Source organism: Manis javanica, chromosome 10 (genome assembly GCF_040802235.1).
Source record: "Manis javanica isolate MJ-LG chromosome 10, MJ_LKY, whole genome shotgun sequence".
NCBI lineage: Eukaryota > Metazoa > Chordata > Mammalia > Pholidota > Manidae > Manis > Manis javanica.
The window spans coordinates 45,359,727-45,372,045 of record NC_133165.1 but is presented as its reverse complement, the minus strand read 5'-3'; the positions used below and the strand labels follow the sequence as shown (position 1 = coordinate 45,372,045).

The following is a 12,319-nucleotide window of genomic DNA, read 5'->3' as shown; positions in this document are numbered from 1 at the left end:
TTGGGAGTTGGAGTATTTTAATATTTGAGATTATATGTGATAGGCTGTCTTACAAAAATGTGCATGAAGTTTACAAAGGTCTTTGAAAGACTGAGATTTCATTTGAAAAATAATGTTCTACTTCCAAAAATAATTAAAACTTTGAAAGCCACTGAACACTACTGCACTGTATTGGACTACCTGATCTCTAAGGCCCTGTCCAGAGCTTGCAGATCATGAGGCTGGATTGAAATGTGCTTAGGGAAGTTACTTGTTCTTGACAAGTTATAAGGCCCTGAGGGTGGGTGTGGGGCGGGGGTGATGTAGGATTCTAAGGCCCAAGACACCGTAGAGCCAAGGCTCTCCACCTGCCTGTATGGCCAAGCTGCTGCAGACAGGTGGGGCCAGGCAGACATCTGAATGTCTCATCAGCCTCTTAGCCACAGAGTGACTTTGAGCAGGTCACTTAAGGCTGTGAGATCCATGTTCCGTATCTGTGAAATACAAGGAAAAAACCTTGACAGGGCAGTCAGGGCTACTAAGAATAGGGATTCATCTCAAGACATACCTGCAGCTGGGTGATTCCTCAAGCTGTGGCCTGTTCTCCTCAGCTAAAGTCATGACAGGCCACACCCCAGAATCGCCCAGACTCACTGATGGCACCAATCCCCCATCTTTTCCTGAGGGGCCAAGTGTTAGAAGCACTGAGGTTCAGACGGGAAAGGAAAGTGGGATAAAGGTGGGGTGGTAGCAGGGTGGTCCCAAGAGGTACAGGGGTACTAAAAAGGAGGCAGAGCTGTGGTCCAATATGTGGCCCCTGTTGTGGGTTGGAATTGCAGAGGCTCCAGCTGGGAAGGGGGCAAAGGATGATTCAGCTGGGTGCTGGAGCCAGGGAGAGATAGAACACAGGCTCTATGCCTGGACAAGAATAGTCTGTTTTCTGGCCCAAGGACAGACCCCGTGTCTGGGAAAATGAGTTTCCACAAAGTCAAGGGCTTTCTCACATCTCCCACATTGGGCCCCCTGTTTGTACAGCATTCAAAGCGTGGGACTTGAACTTGGGCAGATACAAGCTCAGATATGTCTTCTGAGCCTCAGATGATAAGATTCCAGTGAAACATTGACTATAAAAGCACTTCCCAGACAAGGCCCTGACTTCACTGGCTGTTTGCAGATCTAGTGTCTTCCACTGCCTAGGGCACTGCCCATGCAAACATTTTAAGGACAAGTTTCTTTTACGACATTAAGGTTTTTATTGAACTGAAATTCAGGGGCTCCAAAGCCTGAGGAAGACAAGGGAGGATGGGGTTTGCACTCAGAGGCCCAGGCTTCACCCCAGGACCCCCACTCCCACCCCACCTACCCCTTCTTGATTCAACAGGGGTCTCAGTAGCTACCAACCTAAGCTACCCCACTCTAATTTAACCCAATCCCTCCCCGCCCACCACCCATCTAGTACTTTGCCAAGCCAGGCACCCACCAAGGGGCATGCTGCTGCTGAGTCCAGCTCTCTGCTTGACCTCTTTCTGGATCTCTCCCAGAGCCTCCCACTGCCTGTCTGGCCTCTCTCCAACCCCTCTTGATAGCCTAGTTCCTATAAGTATCCAGGGAATGCAACTTCCTCCACCCTGGCCCCCTCTCCGCCAAGAATCCTCAACTCTTCCATTCTTCTCCAACCTTTCCACCATCTTCTCTTAAAGTTTCTCTAACTCTCTCTGCCCCCTTCTCTTCTGCCCACCACCTTCCCAACCAACAGAGCCCCAGGTCAACGCCGGCCAGCTGCATGGGTCCGCTGGTGGCGGATGAGGTCAGAGCTCTGTGAGAAGGCCTTTCCACAGTCATCGCACTTGTAGGGCCGCTCCCCGCTGTGGACCCGGTGGTGCTGCAGCAACGTCGAAGAGCGGCAGAAGCCCTTGCCGCACACAGCACACCTGTAGGGCCGCTCCCCTGTGTGGGAGCGCTGGTGCTGAATCAGCGTGGACGAACGATTGAAGGTCTTGCCACAGTCGGGGCAGCTGTAGGTGCGGCCTGGCAGGTGCGTGCGGGCATGGATGGCCAGCACAGAGCTCTGGCCAAAGCGTTTGCCGCACTCTGGGCACTTGAAAGGCTTCTCACGGGCATGGCTGCGGGCATGGGGAATAAGTGCCGACCGCTGGGAGAAGCTCTTGCCACAGATGCCACAGCTGAAGGGCCTTTGCCCAGTGTGCACCCTCTGGTGACTACGCAGGGATGAGTTCTGGCTGTAGCACTTGCCACACTCAGGGCAGCTGTAGGGCCGCTCGTGGCTGTGTGTACGCTGGTGCCGAAGGAGGTAGGAGCTGTCGCCGAAGGCCTTGCCACAGTGCGGGCACTTGTAGGGCTTCTGACCAGAGTGGGTGCGCTGGTGGCGAAGCAGGTAAGAGCTGTCAGCGAAGGCCTTGCCACAACGGGGACATTTGTAGGGTCGCTCACCCGTGTGGGTGCGCTGGTGTTTGATGAGGTCAGAGCTCTGGGAGAAGGCCTTGCCGCAGACCTCACACTTATAGGGCTTCTCACCGGTGTGGATGCGCTGGTGTTGGATCAGGGTAGAGCCCCGCCCAAAGCTCTTCCCGCAGATGCCGCAGATATTAGGCCGAGGGCCCTGCCCACCCCTAGCTCGGCTGCCCCGCCGGCCTGGACCCCGAAGGGCCCCTGTCAGGCCCAGGGGATTCTGGAGCATCTCAAACTGCGGTGCAGCTAGCAGGGTCCCTGTGGGCATCTCAAAAGGTGGTCCTAGGGGCAGGCCCCCTGTGGGCTGCTCCCCAAAGCCCTGCGTGAAGGAGTCCAAGGGGTGGGTTCCCAAGGGGATGCTCAGGGGATTCTTTTCCTCGGGATTGAGAAGCATCTCTGCACCTTCCTGGAATTTGGAACCTTGAGGTTCAAATTCAAGGCTTTGGGTTTTGAACTCAGGGTTCTGGGGCTCATAACCCAGGCTCTGGGGTTCATATCCAGGGCTTTGGGACTCATACATAGGACTCTGGGGTTCCAACTCAGGGCTCTGAGAATCTGATTCAGGGCTTCTGAGTGCAAATTCTAGGCTTGGGGGCACAAACCCAGGGCTTTCAGGCTCAAACCCGGGGCTCTGGGGTTCAAGCCCAAAAGGTATCTCTTCCACTTCATAGTCCCCAGTGCCTTCTTGCTGAGAAATTTCCTCTTCCTCATTCTCATTCATGTTGCCTGCAGGATCAGAAAATTACAGAAAACCCGGATTGCGTGGGGCCTGAACGGTCATTTGGTTACTACCACAAACCTCTCCCTCCACCTTAAACAGGGTCGCTGGCCCTTGGGCAGGTGCTGAAACTCCCACCTCCCCTCAGCCGACCCAGGACACCTAGTCCCCGCCGCCCCTATCACTTCCAAGTCCCAGGTGTCCAAGCCCCCGGCTCTTCCCCTCCCACGGCCCACAGCCCATTCTCCCGCTCCCAAGCACGCTCCTCGGAGGGGCACTCACTCCCTCACCTTTGAGAGACCCTTCCGGGCTCCCCATTTTGTCAGGACTTTGTACATCCCGGGACTCGAGGCCCCACGGCGACGCCTCCCGTTCCATCCCCGCCGGTTCCCAGTGCGGCGGCGGCGGCGGCGAAGGTAGATGATCCTGCGACCCGACCTGAGTGCCCAGAAACCCGGGCCCGCCAAGGGCCTGCTCAGTGCCGCCCACGAGACCCGGCTCCCAGTCCCGGCCCCCGAGACCGGACGTCTTGACCCTGGGCCTCTCCGGCTCGCCTTGCCCCTCCCCTACCCGCGGCCTCGCCCCCACCCGCAAAGTCTCGGCTTGCCCGGGGGCCCTCGCAGGCCCCCACGCCTCGTGGCCTCGGAGATGGGAGGCTTCACGGCTGGCCCTGCGCTCCCGGATACCGCTCCCGCCCAAGACCCCGCAGCCTGGCTCCCAAGACCCTGGCTGGGCTGCGGCTATCCGACCCCCTCCTCCGCCGCACAGGAAGTGTCCGTCCGCGGCCAGTTTCCCCCGCTAGCTCCGCAGTGGCCTCTCTAGGAGCGGCTGGAGGTGGAAACTCGTTGGCATTAACCCTGGGCTGGGGGGCCCCGGTGTTGAGGTGAGGGATGAGGGGCCGCCCTGGAGCCGGCGGGAAAGGCTAAGTCAGTTTGTGTGCCTATGTCCTAGGTCTTCGTCCGCCCGGGAGCCTATCTGTCTGCCTCCCGAACCCTACATCCTTCAGTGCCTATGGCCAAGGGCGAGGCAACAAGCGAGACCAAGGTCAGCGAGAAGGAGCGACGCTTCCCGGCGTCAGCGGGGACGGTGTCTGTCTCCCCTCCCCTCCCCTCCCGGGCCATGGGGTCATCTCCGGTGGCGCCTCGGGAACTTGGATGGATGGCCCCCCACCCTGGGCCCATGAGGCTTCCGAATCTGGGTCCCCATACTCGAACTCCACACACCCACACAGGCGCAACCCACCCCAACTATTCCGAGCCCCCTCCCTTCTCTGCTCTTCTTAATAGCCAACCTTCCTCCCTCCGAAGGGCCACATTGGTTGCCAAGGAAGCAGCCCCACCTCAGGTTTCCAGGGGCACCGCCCCCACCTCCTAGGGAGCTCAGCGATTGGCCGGTGAAACTTGTGCTCTCACCGTCCCGCCACCTCCTACTATGCCAACTGCTAGGCGCTAATGGTCACCAGGGAACGCCAGGCCCCTTTCTGATTGGTGAGAGGGTGCGCGGGCCCTTCCTTGTCATCCAGAAGGGCCTGCGGGAAGAGTGGGAGGAAGGTCTCTGGCGTCTCCTTGCTGGGCGATTCTGTGCTTTCAGAACTTTTTCCCGCCTCCGTTTACCCTTTATTATGTTTTATCCTTCTGAAGCCAAGGAATCTGAAGACAAACACCTTCCATCACCGGTCTCCCCTACACTCCCTTTCCCAGCATTTTCCTTCTCACTGGTTCCAGGTGCTTAAGGGACAGTCAGGGGATCCTCCCAGAGAGGAGGCTGCTTTCTTTTACCCTGTCTCGCCCCTCCATCTTCCCCTAACAGAGTTTAACTCAGTCCCTAGGAGCCTGAGTCCCTGGTTCCTGAATTTTCTCCCAGGAAGGCAGGGATCCTATGGAAATTCCTTCCAGGTGAGGGTGGGAGAGTTCAGGAGGAAAGTGGACTGAGAGAACCATCTGGCCTTTAAGGCAGCTAAGAACTCTCCAATCCAGTCTGACTTGAAAGAAGCTTGCAGAGGAAGGGGCCTGAGAACACTGCCCTCAGTGCAGCTTTGTATCAAGGAAAAAGACAATTCAGTAAGATCCAATTCTTGTCCCTTTTCTACCTTTGCTGCTGAAACTGGTTTGGTAGCATTCTTGACAATGAATGAGCCAAATCTCCCTGTGTCATGCAGAAGCCATGGATTGTGTTTTCCTATTGCCTTCCGAAGACAAATATAGGAAAGAAATTGATTAGGAGGAACGATGGCACCTTCATTCTCCTGAAAAGAGGTGAGAATGAGAATTCGGAAAATTCCAAGTGAGGAGAGTAGAGTTTACGAATAGAATCACAGACAATATCTTCCTACAAATAAAGTGAGAGTACTTTTCTGTCCTCCAGTGGAACAGTTTCCAGCTCCATGCCTCTCTTCCATTCCAATGTCCATATGTCCTAACACCTTTGTGAAGAATGGCTCACATAGTGCAACAGTAAGGGGCACAAACAGTCAAAAGACCCTACAACTACACTGGTTATGAGAAGAGCTGGGCTGGGATACCCCCCACCCTCCATTGCTCCCATCATTCCCAAAGCACTTACACAAATGAGAGACAGTATCTCCTTCCTGAGACACTTTCCTCTGACCTCCAACCTGCTTACCCACCAGGCAGTCCACACAGGAAAGCAGCAGTCCCCTGTGAAGTGTATGGCAAGGCCCCTATCCACAGCTCTGACATGGCCCATTGCCTGCACTCTTCACAGCATGGGCCACAAGCTCCAGGTGTAGCAAAAGCTGAGCCAGGGCTTCAAGCTTCTCTGGCCCCAGAGTTTGTGCAAGTGAAACTCAGTCTCACTAGTGCCTAGAGTAAAATAGTAGCTGACTTCCAGGCAGCCTCTTCCACCAGTCCTATCTATACAATGGATCTTCAAGAGGCAGCCAGCCTCTGCCTGACACATACCCACAGCAGTGAGGAGCTCTAAGCACAGGGAAGCCTCTCATGAGGGTTCCAAATTGACCTAGCACCAACTACTCCAAGGCAGGAGTCTAATGACCTTATTCTGCCCTGACTTGGTGAGGAGGAGCCCTGTGTCTGCTCCAAGTTGGGTGGCCACTTTGTCCACATCCCTGGTGAGCAGCAGCCTTGGGCAGAGCTACTCAATGTGCAGCCAAGGCTATGGTCCAGCTAACTTGGCCCACATTTCTGGGCCTGCACTCAAGAGCCCTGACAAAGGTTGTCGGCATGAGAGGGGCCCCTGCATAAACTGCTCCCTTCCTGCATGCAAAGGACAAGTCCTCCAAGAGGGCTTCTGTAGATACAAGAGATACCCCTGTATATTCAAGGTCTGAGATACCTAGGAAGAGACCAGCATGCATAAGCCCCCTTGGGAAGAACAAAGGAAATGTGAGTCTGTGTGTGTATGTCTAGGTCATCCCCCAGCATGACACAGTTCTGAGATCAACCCCTACCCTTGCAAAACTAAGAGTAGCTAGAAAGTAACATTTTGCTCAGAGCCATGGTTCTTTCCAGCTTTAACAGGCAAAGATTCCATCCCTGGTGATTCTGATTCAGTAGGCTAGGGACAGGGCCCAGGGAGCTAGCTACATTTTAAAGATATACTGCATATGATTCTGTGGCAGAAAAGCCTTACTTTAAAAAATACTGGCCTACAGCAGATTTTAGCCTCTTTGGGTCATAAACATCTTTGCACATTCTGTTCCTAGCAAGATGTACGTAAATATTCCAAAAAATTTCTAGGGATCTTTGGAGCAAAGTAATACTTAACCTTACTTACACAGCTTGGACAAAATAGTGATGGGTCATGTGGCCACAGCCTTGACCTCTCAATCTGGCCATGCGTACGGGGCTCATTCTGTCCAGTGCAGCAAGCATTTCTCTCGGTACACCAATGAAGCCCTAGGAAAACCCTTTTCCTGCCTTTAAATTGCTTCAGGGTCTGAGCCTCAAAGACCTGTGACAGCAGATAAAAGGGAGCCCTACCTTTGGTGGAAGCCAGGAAATGAGGAGCTAAGAGTGGGGTGAGGCTGAGGCTTAAGCATTTCATGACATTCAGTAATTGATTACCTGTTAGAAAATTGGGTCACAAGGGCAGGAAGCAGAGTTGGGTCTGGTTTGGGGGCCCTAAGTAAGCCTTGCAAATTTCAAAGCACTCAGAGAAAGTAGTAATTATGGTACCTTTAATTGGCAAACTGAGGGCTGGGTCCAAATCCAGCTTTGAGTCTGAGCTAACTGGATTTACAGGCCAGGCTTTCCCAGCGCTGAGGGTTATGGGAGGGAATGGATTGTACCCTGGCTTCTCTAGGGAATTAAAAGCTACCAAGTTACCTCCTACTGCCAAGGTGCCTCTTCTTACCCCACATCCCCTTTGTGACACAGTGGCACATAAGCCAGTCCTCCCAGTAAGGTTTAGGATAAAAGAGGTCTTGCTGAGGTTAGATTTGAAGATAAGGTCGGAATCAAGTCAGTGCATTACCTCACCTGAATGGTATCTCTTCCCCAAAATTTCTCTTCCTTTTGAAGTTTCTCCAGGTTAACAGATCTGATTTTTTCCTAAGGTAGGCCAGACAAGGGGCCGAGCTGAGTGAAAACAAGTGCACACAGATTAGTAGAGGGCATATGCCTGTGCCTCTACTCCTTGAGGTGAAGGGTATCCTATCAGAGGCAGGAAGCAGTCTGCCGAAAATCTAAAATCAGCCCATGGCGGACTGATTCCATCACCTGGACATGGCTGGACTCTGACTACAAAGGAATTCATTGTAGACAGACAATGGAGTCACAAGGCAACAGGGGAGGGATTCTGTGCAGAGCTTGGGAATGTAGATGAGTTCAGCTCCCTCTGGCACTAACCCTAAGAACAAGTCCCCATTTGTGCATGATGGCAGGTCCAAAAGAAAGTAGATTAACAAACTTCGCTATTGTTCACCCTGGAATTCTCATCTAAGGCTGGTTTCTTCCATGCTTTGGTTGGCTGTGCAGCTGTGTCACTCAACTTATACCTGGGCTTCACTGACACTGGGCTGCTGTCCCTAGTCCAGGTCAGTGCCTGGGTGCCATCACAGGGAGTGGGCAGATGCCTTTAGAACCCTGGCTGAGACACTGGCAAGGATCTCGGGAGTGGTGTGGTAAAGACAGCAGTAAACCCAGAACCCTGGAGTCTCACTGCATATGGCCTTGGACAAGTTGCTTAGCTTTCCCCAGTCTCAGTGTCCCCAGCTGCAGATCTCTTCCAGTTCAAAAGTGTGATGAGGCCCTCCTGGCTGGGTCTAGGGTGGCTAAGGCCTGAGCCATAAGGTTCTCCCAGAGGCCCAAGGAGGAGAGGCAGGTGCTCTCAGGGCCTTCCCCTTCAAAACCAGGACTGTTGGTCAGCTGAGAGTGGTGCTGTGGTATGGCAGATATCAGCTGGTTTGGGGCAGAAGATAGTCCTTATCACCGCTTCCTGACTGGGCTGTCCTCTCCAAGCAAGATGCTTCTTCCCTTAGGCAGTAAGAAGCATGAAATGAGTTGATGGACAGATAGCACTCTTATGAACCATGGAATGCAATACACACGAAGATCTAAAATAAAGCCTGCTTTTACTTCTGCCACCCTTTCACATATGTGCTCTACCTGACTCCCTGATTCAGGAATATTTGAATGCCATCAACTACAGTTTACAAATGCAAATGACAACAGAACCCCAAAAGGTCATGTACATGAGTGGAAAATGCCAGATGTGGAGGGTCTGCTTTGCCAGAGACACGCACAAGCTATGACAAGTGCCAGCTGATGCTGGTCAGGAGCAGGTAAGGAGTGGCAGGCATGCTCAACTGTAGAACATGGCTCCAGCTCCATCCAAAGGGGGCTCCCACACTTTGTGGTTTTGTGGGATCTCAGGTCAAGTTGCCAAATCTTTGGATTCAGCAAGACAGGCCAGAAACCTGGATTTATGTGTAAAATATCTGAACTTGTAAATCTTAACCAATATTTCATAACACTTTTAAATGCTGGCCATTATTTCATAACACTTTTAAATGCAGGCTGAGAAAAAAAAAAAAGGCTGTTGTAGGTCAGATTCAGCACATGGTCACCCATTTTAACTTCTGCAGTAAAAAGACAATGGGTAAAACAAAGTTCTTCTCTATCTCAATCCTCCTAATACTTCTGAAAAATACCCTTTTCTTCCCCACAGTAGAGGTTTAATGGGGGTTCTAACCTCAGGCCTAACTCAGCAAAGGGGGCTTCTAGAGTCTGTGACAATAGGAAGCAAGAAACAGCAGATCAAGCTGGTGAGGGCCTAAGATAAGACAGTCCCCATCCCCGAGGCCCACTTCTTGCCAGGAATTCTGTGACCTTCCTGGAGCTGCCAAAGAGGTTCAGGCCCCTAGGCCCAGGTTGGGCCTCAGGCAATGTCTAGATCTTCAGCCTTTGCCTTGTCCTATCTGAAGCAATCACCCACACTCCTGGAATATCTCTGGGTAGTGCTGGAAGCCCACTGGTGGGTCCAGGTCCCCTTGGTCAGGAGCCAGGGGCACAGGCAACACACTGGCACCTCGACCCCTATGGCCCCCAGCCTCAGGCCTATGCACCCACTGGTGCCTGGCCATAGCTGACTTCTGGCCAAAGCACCTGCCACACTGAGGACAGGGGTAGGGGCGTTCACCACTGTGGGTGCGCCGGTGTGCAGCCATTTCGGAGCTCTGGCGGAAGCAGCGCCCACAGTCTGGACACGGGTAGGGCTTCTCGCCCGTATGGGTGCGCACATGGCGCCGTAGGTCTGAGGCATGGGCAAAGGCACGGCCACAGTCCAGGCATGGGAAGGGGGTCTCGCCACTGTGGACCCGCTGATGCTGGTGGAGGGCAGAGCTCTGGCTGAAGCAGCGGCCACAGTCAGCACAGCAGTAGGGTTTCTCGCCTGTGTGTACCCGTAGGTGGGTGGTGAGGGAAGAGCGCTGGGTGAAGGCCCGGCCACAATCCGGGCAGCAGTGAGGCCGCTCCCCACGGTGGATGGCCCGGTGCTTGCTCAGAGAGGAGGCCTGGCTGAAGCCCTTACCACAGTCAGGGCAACAGAAGGGCCTCTCACCTGTGTGGGTGTATAGGTGCTCGACCAGGGTAGAGCGCCAGGCAAAACTCTTCCCACACACATAGCAACCGTGACGCTGGTCTGCCCTTGGAACAGGGGGAAGGGCACAGAGTGGGGGGCGACCCCAGCGAGGCACCCTACGTGGCTGCTCCAAACCATAAAGGAGCCCTGCAGAAGAGGGTTTGAGAGCCTTCAGTCCAGGAGGCCGAGAGTCCACAGAGAGGATCTCCTCCAGGGCCTCAGTCCCTTCTCTTTGTTCTTTCTCTTCCTTGTTTCTGGAATCTGCTGCGAGATAAACAGAGAGCTCAGAACCTGGCTCATCCTGGTCCTTGAATCCCACACCCCATATGGTGACAGAGAAGCTTCTTCAATAATGGCCACCTATGGAGCCACTGCTGCCTCTGGAACTCAGCTTGGTATGGGAAGTAGAGGCTACAAGTGACACCTTTTTCTCACATGCAGAGGCAGAGAGAGAAGGAACAGAGAAACAGTAATTTCTAACCTTAGAGCTGGGGACATGGGGGAGGGTAGCTTGTGCTGGACCATGGGGATGAATGTTTGCTTAAGGATGCTCCAGACAGCAGGAAAATCACAAAGACAGGCATAACCGTGGCTGGCACTGACAAGAGCAGAAGGGCTGGGCACTGTTGACAGTATGAACTGGAGAAGTAACAATGGAAGTCAAGATAAAGGAGGCTGCTACAGAACGCCTAACAGAAACTAACATACAGGAGGTGGCAGAGAAACTACAGTGTAGAAAAACAGCAGGAGGGATGATGTGCCACTCAACAGCATACAGGCCAACTAGATGTGCCGGCACTCAGATTCCCCAGAGCTGGGAACGGAGGGGCAGGAATGCCAGGGCTCCACACCCAAGCAGAGGTGCCCCTTTCTAGTCTGTATCCTTAAGCTAGGCAAAGGCCAGGCATAACAAACTTGCTGGGGAAGCAACTCAAAGAAGAAACTGATGAGCTGCTAAGGAGCTGGCCGGTGACGGGATGGGTCAGGCCCAGAGGAAGTCAGGTGACACAGAGTCCTGACTACTTCACCTGTGTCTGCTTCTGTCAGACACTCTCCCACCTCTGGATCCCGTGCGTCCGGACCCCACAATTCGGCCTCTTCCTCCACCCAGGAGATGAGGGCTGGCTTGGTACTTCTGAAACCTGGGAAAGAAGAACCAAACCCTACACTGGTGGGAGGCTGCCTCCACGCAGTCCCGAGTCCCCGGAACATGGGCATCCCACTTATGTGCAGGCCACAGAGTTTGGGCGGTGGGGACGGGAAGGAGGGCCCCGGCGCGCAGGGACGGCTCTCACCGAGCGTGCCAAGGAGGCCGTAGGTCTCCCGCATCACGTCCCGGTACAGGGCCCTCTGCGTGGGCCGCAGACACCCCCACTCCTCCCGGGAGAAGTACACGGCGACGTCCGCGAAGCTCACGGGCTCAGGTTTCCTCCCCTTGCGCCCGGCCAAGTCTGGTTCCCGCGTGGGGAGCGGAGCCACAGGTGACGCCATGGGAAGTGCCAGCCCGGGATACAGGCCAGCGCGGCCCCTCGCCGGCCCGGAGCCGCGGAGCCTCCCGTGGAGAACACCGCCCCACCTGGGCCAGGAGTCGGGGAGCAGAGGCGGAGAGAGCAGGGGCTCAACAGGAATTGCTGGTGGTAGACGTACACCGATGATCCGACCTGGAAAACGCCTCCCCTAAGAGACGGCAGCAACGCGGTCTCACGAACTTCACTCCCGCGCAGTGAGGCCCGCCGAGGCCAGTCCCGTGTTTCCAGTTTGCTTTGTCTCGGGCCCTCAATCAAAATGGCCGCGACAGCTACAAGCGCGGCGCCCGGCGCCCCCTCACCTGGAAGCCGCCGCCTCCACTGGCGCACCCGCCGCGCCGGGAGGCGCAGCCCCAGCCCCGCCCCGCTTGGGAGGAAGGACTAGCGCGGCGGAAGGTCAGTCCCGGGAGACTGCAGGTCCAGCTTCGAGCTGCCCGCCCTGCCTCAGTGAATTCGGACGTTAGTTTTCGTAGCCGGGCCGTTTATCATCGGCTTTCAGCCCGTCAGTGGGTGACTTTTCCCAATGTTGAGGAGAAAAAAGAAAAATGTAGTGAATAAAAGAGGA

General features: G+C 54.6%; 2 protein-coding genes across 5 annotated transcripts; both read right to left on the bottom strand.

Annotated features, from left to right (window-relative positions):
- Positions 1 to 1,266: 1,266 nt before the first annotated feature.
- On the bottom strand, positions 1,267 to 7,142 carry ZNF768 (zinc finger protein 768). The gene is made up of 2 exons (XM_017663939.3): positions 3,457 to 7,142; positions 1,267 to 3,174 (listed from the first exon to the last, which is right to left on the bottom strand). The coding sequence occupies exons 1-2, from the start codon at positions 3,542 to 3,544 to the stop codon at positions 1,745 to 1,747; spliced, it is 1,518 nt and encodes a 505-aa protein (XP_017519428.1). The 5' UTR covers positions 3,545 to 7,142; the 3' UTR covers positions 1,267 to 1,744.
- Positions 7,143 to 8,703: 1,561 nt separating this feature from the next.
- On the bottom strand, positions 8,704 to 11,731 carry LOC108399265 (zinc finger protein 764-like). 4 transcript variants are annotated; one of them, XM_017663942.3, is made up of 3 exons: positions 11,524 to 11,731; positions 11,257 to 11,370; positions 8,704 to 10,492 (listed from the first exon to the last, which is right to left on the bottom strand). In XM_017663942.3, exons 1-3 carry the CDS (start codon positions 11,717 to 11,719, stop codon positions 9,576 to 9,578), a joined length of 1,227 nt encoding a protein of 408 aa, XP_017519431.1. In that variant the 5' UTR covers positions 11,720 to 11,731; the 3' UTR covers positions 8,704 to 9,575. The 4 variants fall into 4 exon arrangements, with proteins under 4 accessions (XP_017519431.1, XP_017519432.1, XP_073071410.1 ...); XM_017663943.3 differs by having other exon boundaries at positions 8,704 to 10,489; XM_073215309.1 differs by having other exon boundaries at positions 11,257 to 11,719.
- Positions 11,732 to 12,319: the final 588 nt, after the last annotated feature.

What these genes read in the sequence shown, in the direction of transcription:
- ZNF768 (XM_017663939.3), bottom strand. Translation starts at nt 3,544, where the DNA reads ATGGAACGGGAGGCGTCGCCGTGGGGCCTCGAGTCCCGGGATGTACAA. An exon ending in CCCGGAAGGGTCTCTCAAAG is followed by an intron (nt 3,175 to 3,456) that starts GTGAGGGAGTGA and finishes CTGATCCTGCAG; the next exon opens with GCAACATGAATGAGAATGAG.
- LOC108399265 (XM_073215309.1), bottom strand. Translation starts at nt 11,719, where the DNA reads ATGGCGTCACCTGTGGCTCCGCTCCCCACGCGGGAACCAGACTTGGCC. An exon ending in TCTGACAGAAGCAGACACAG is followed by an intron (nt 10,493 to 11,256) that starts GTGAAGTAGTCA and finishes TTTATCTCGCAG; the next exon opens with CAGATTCCAGAAACAAGGAA.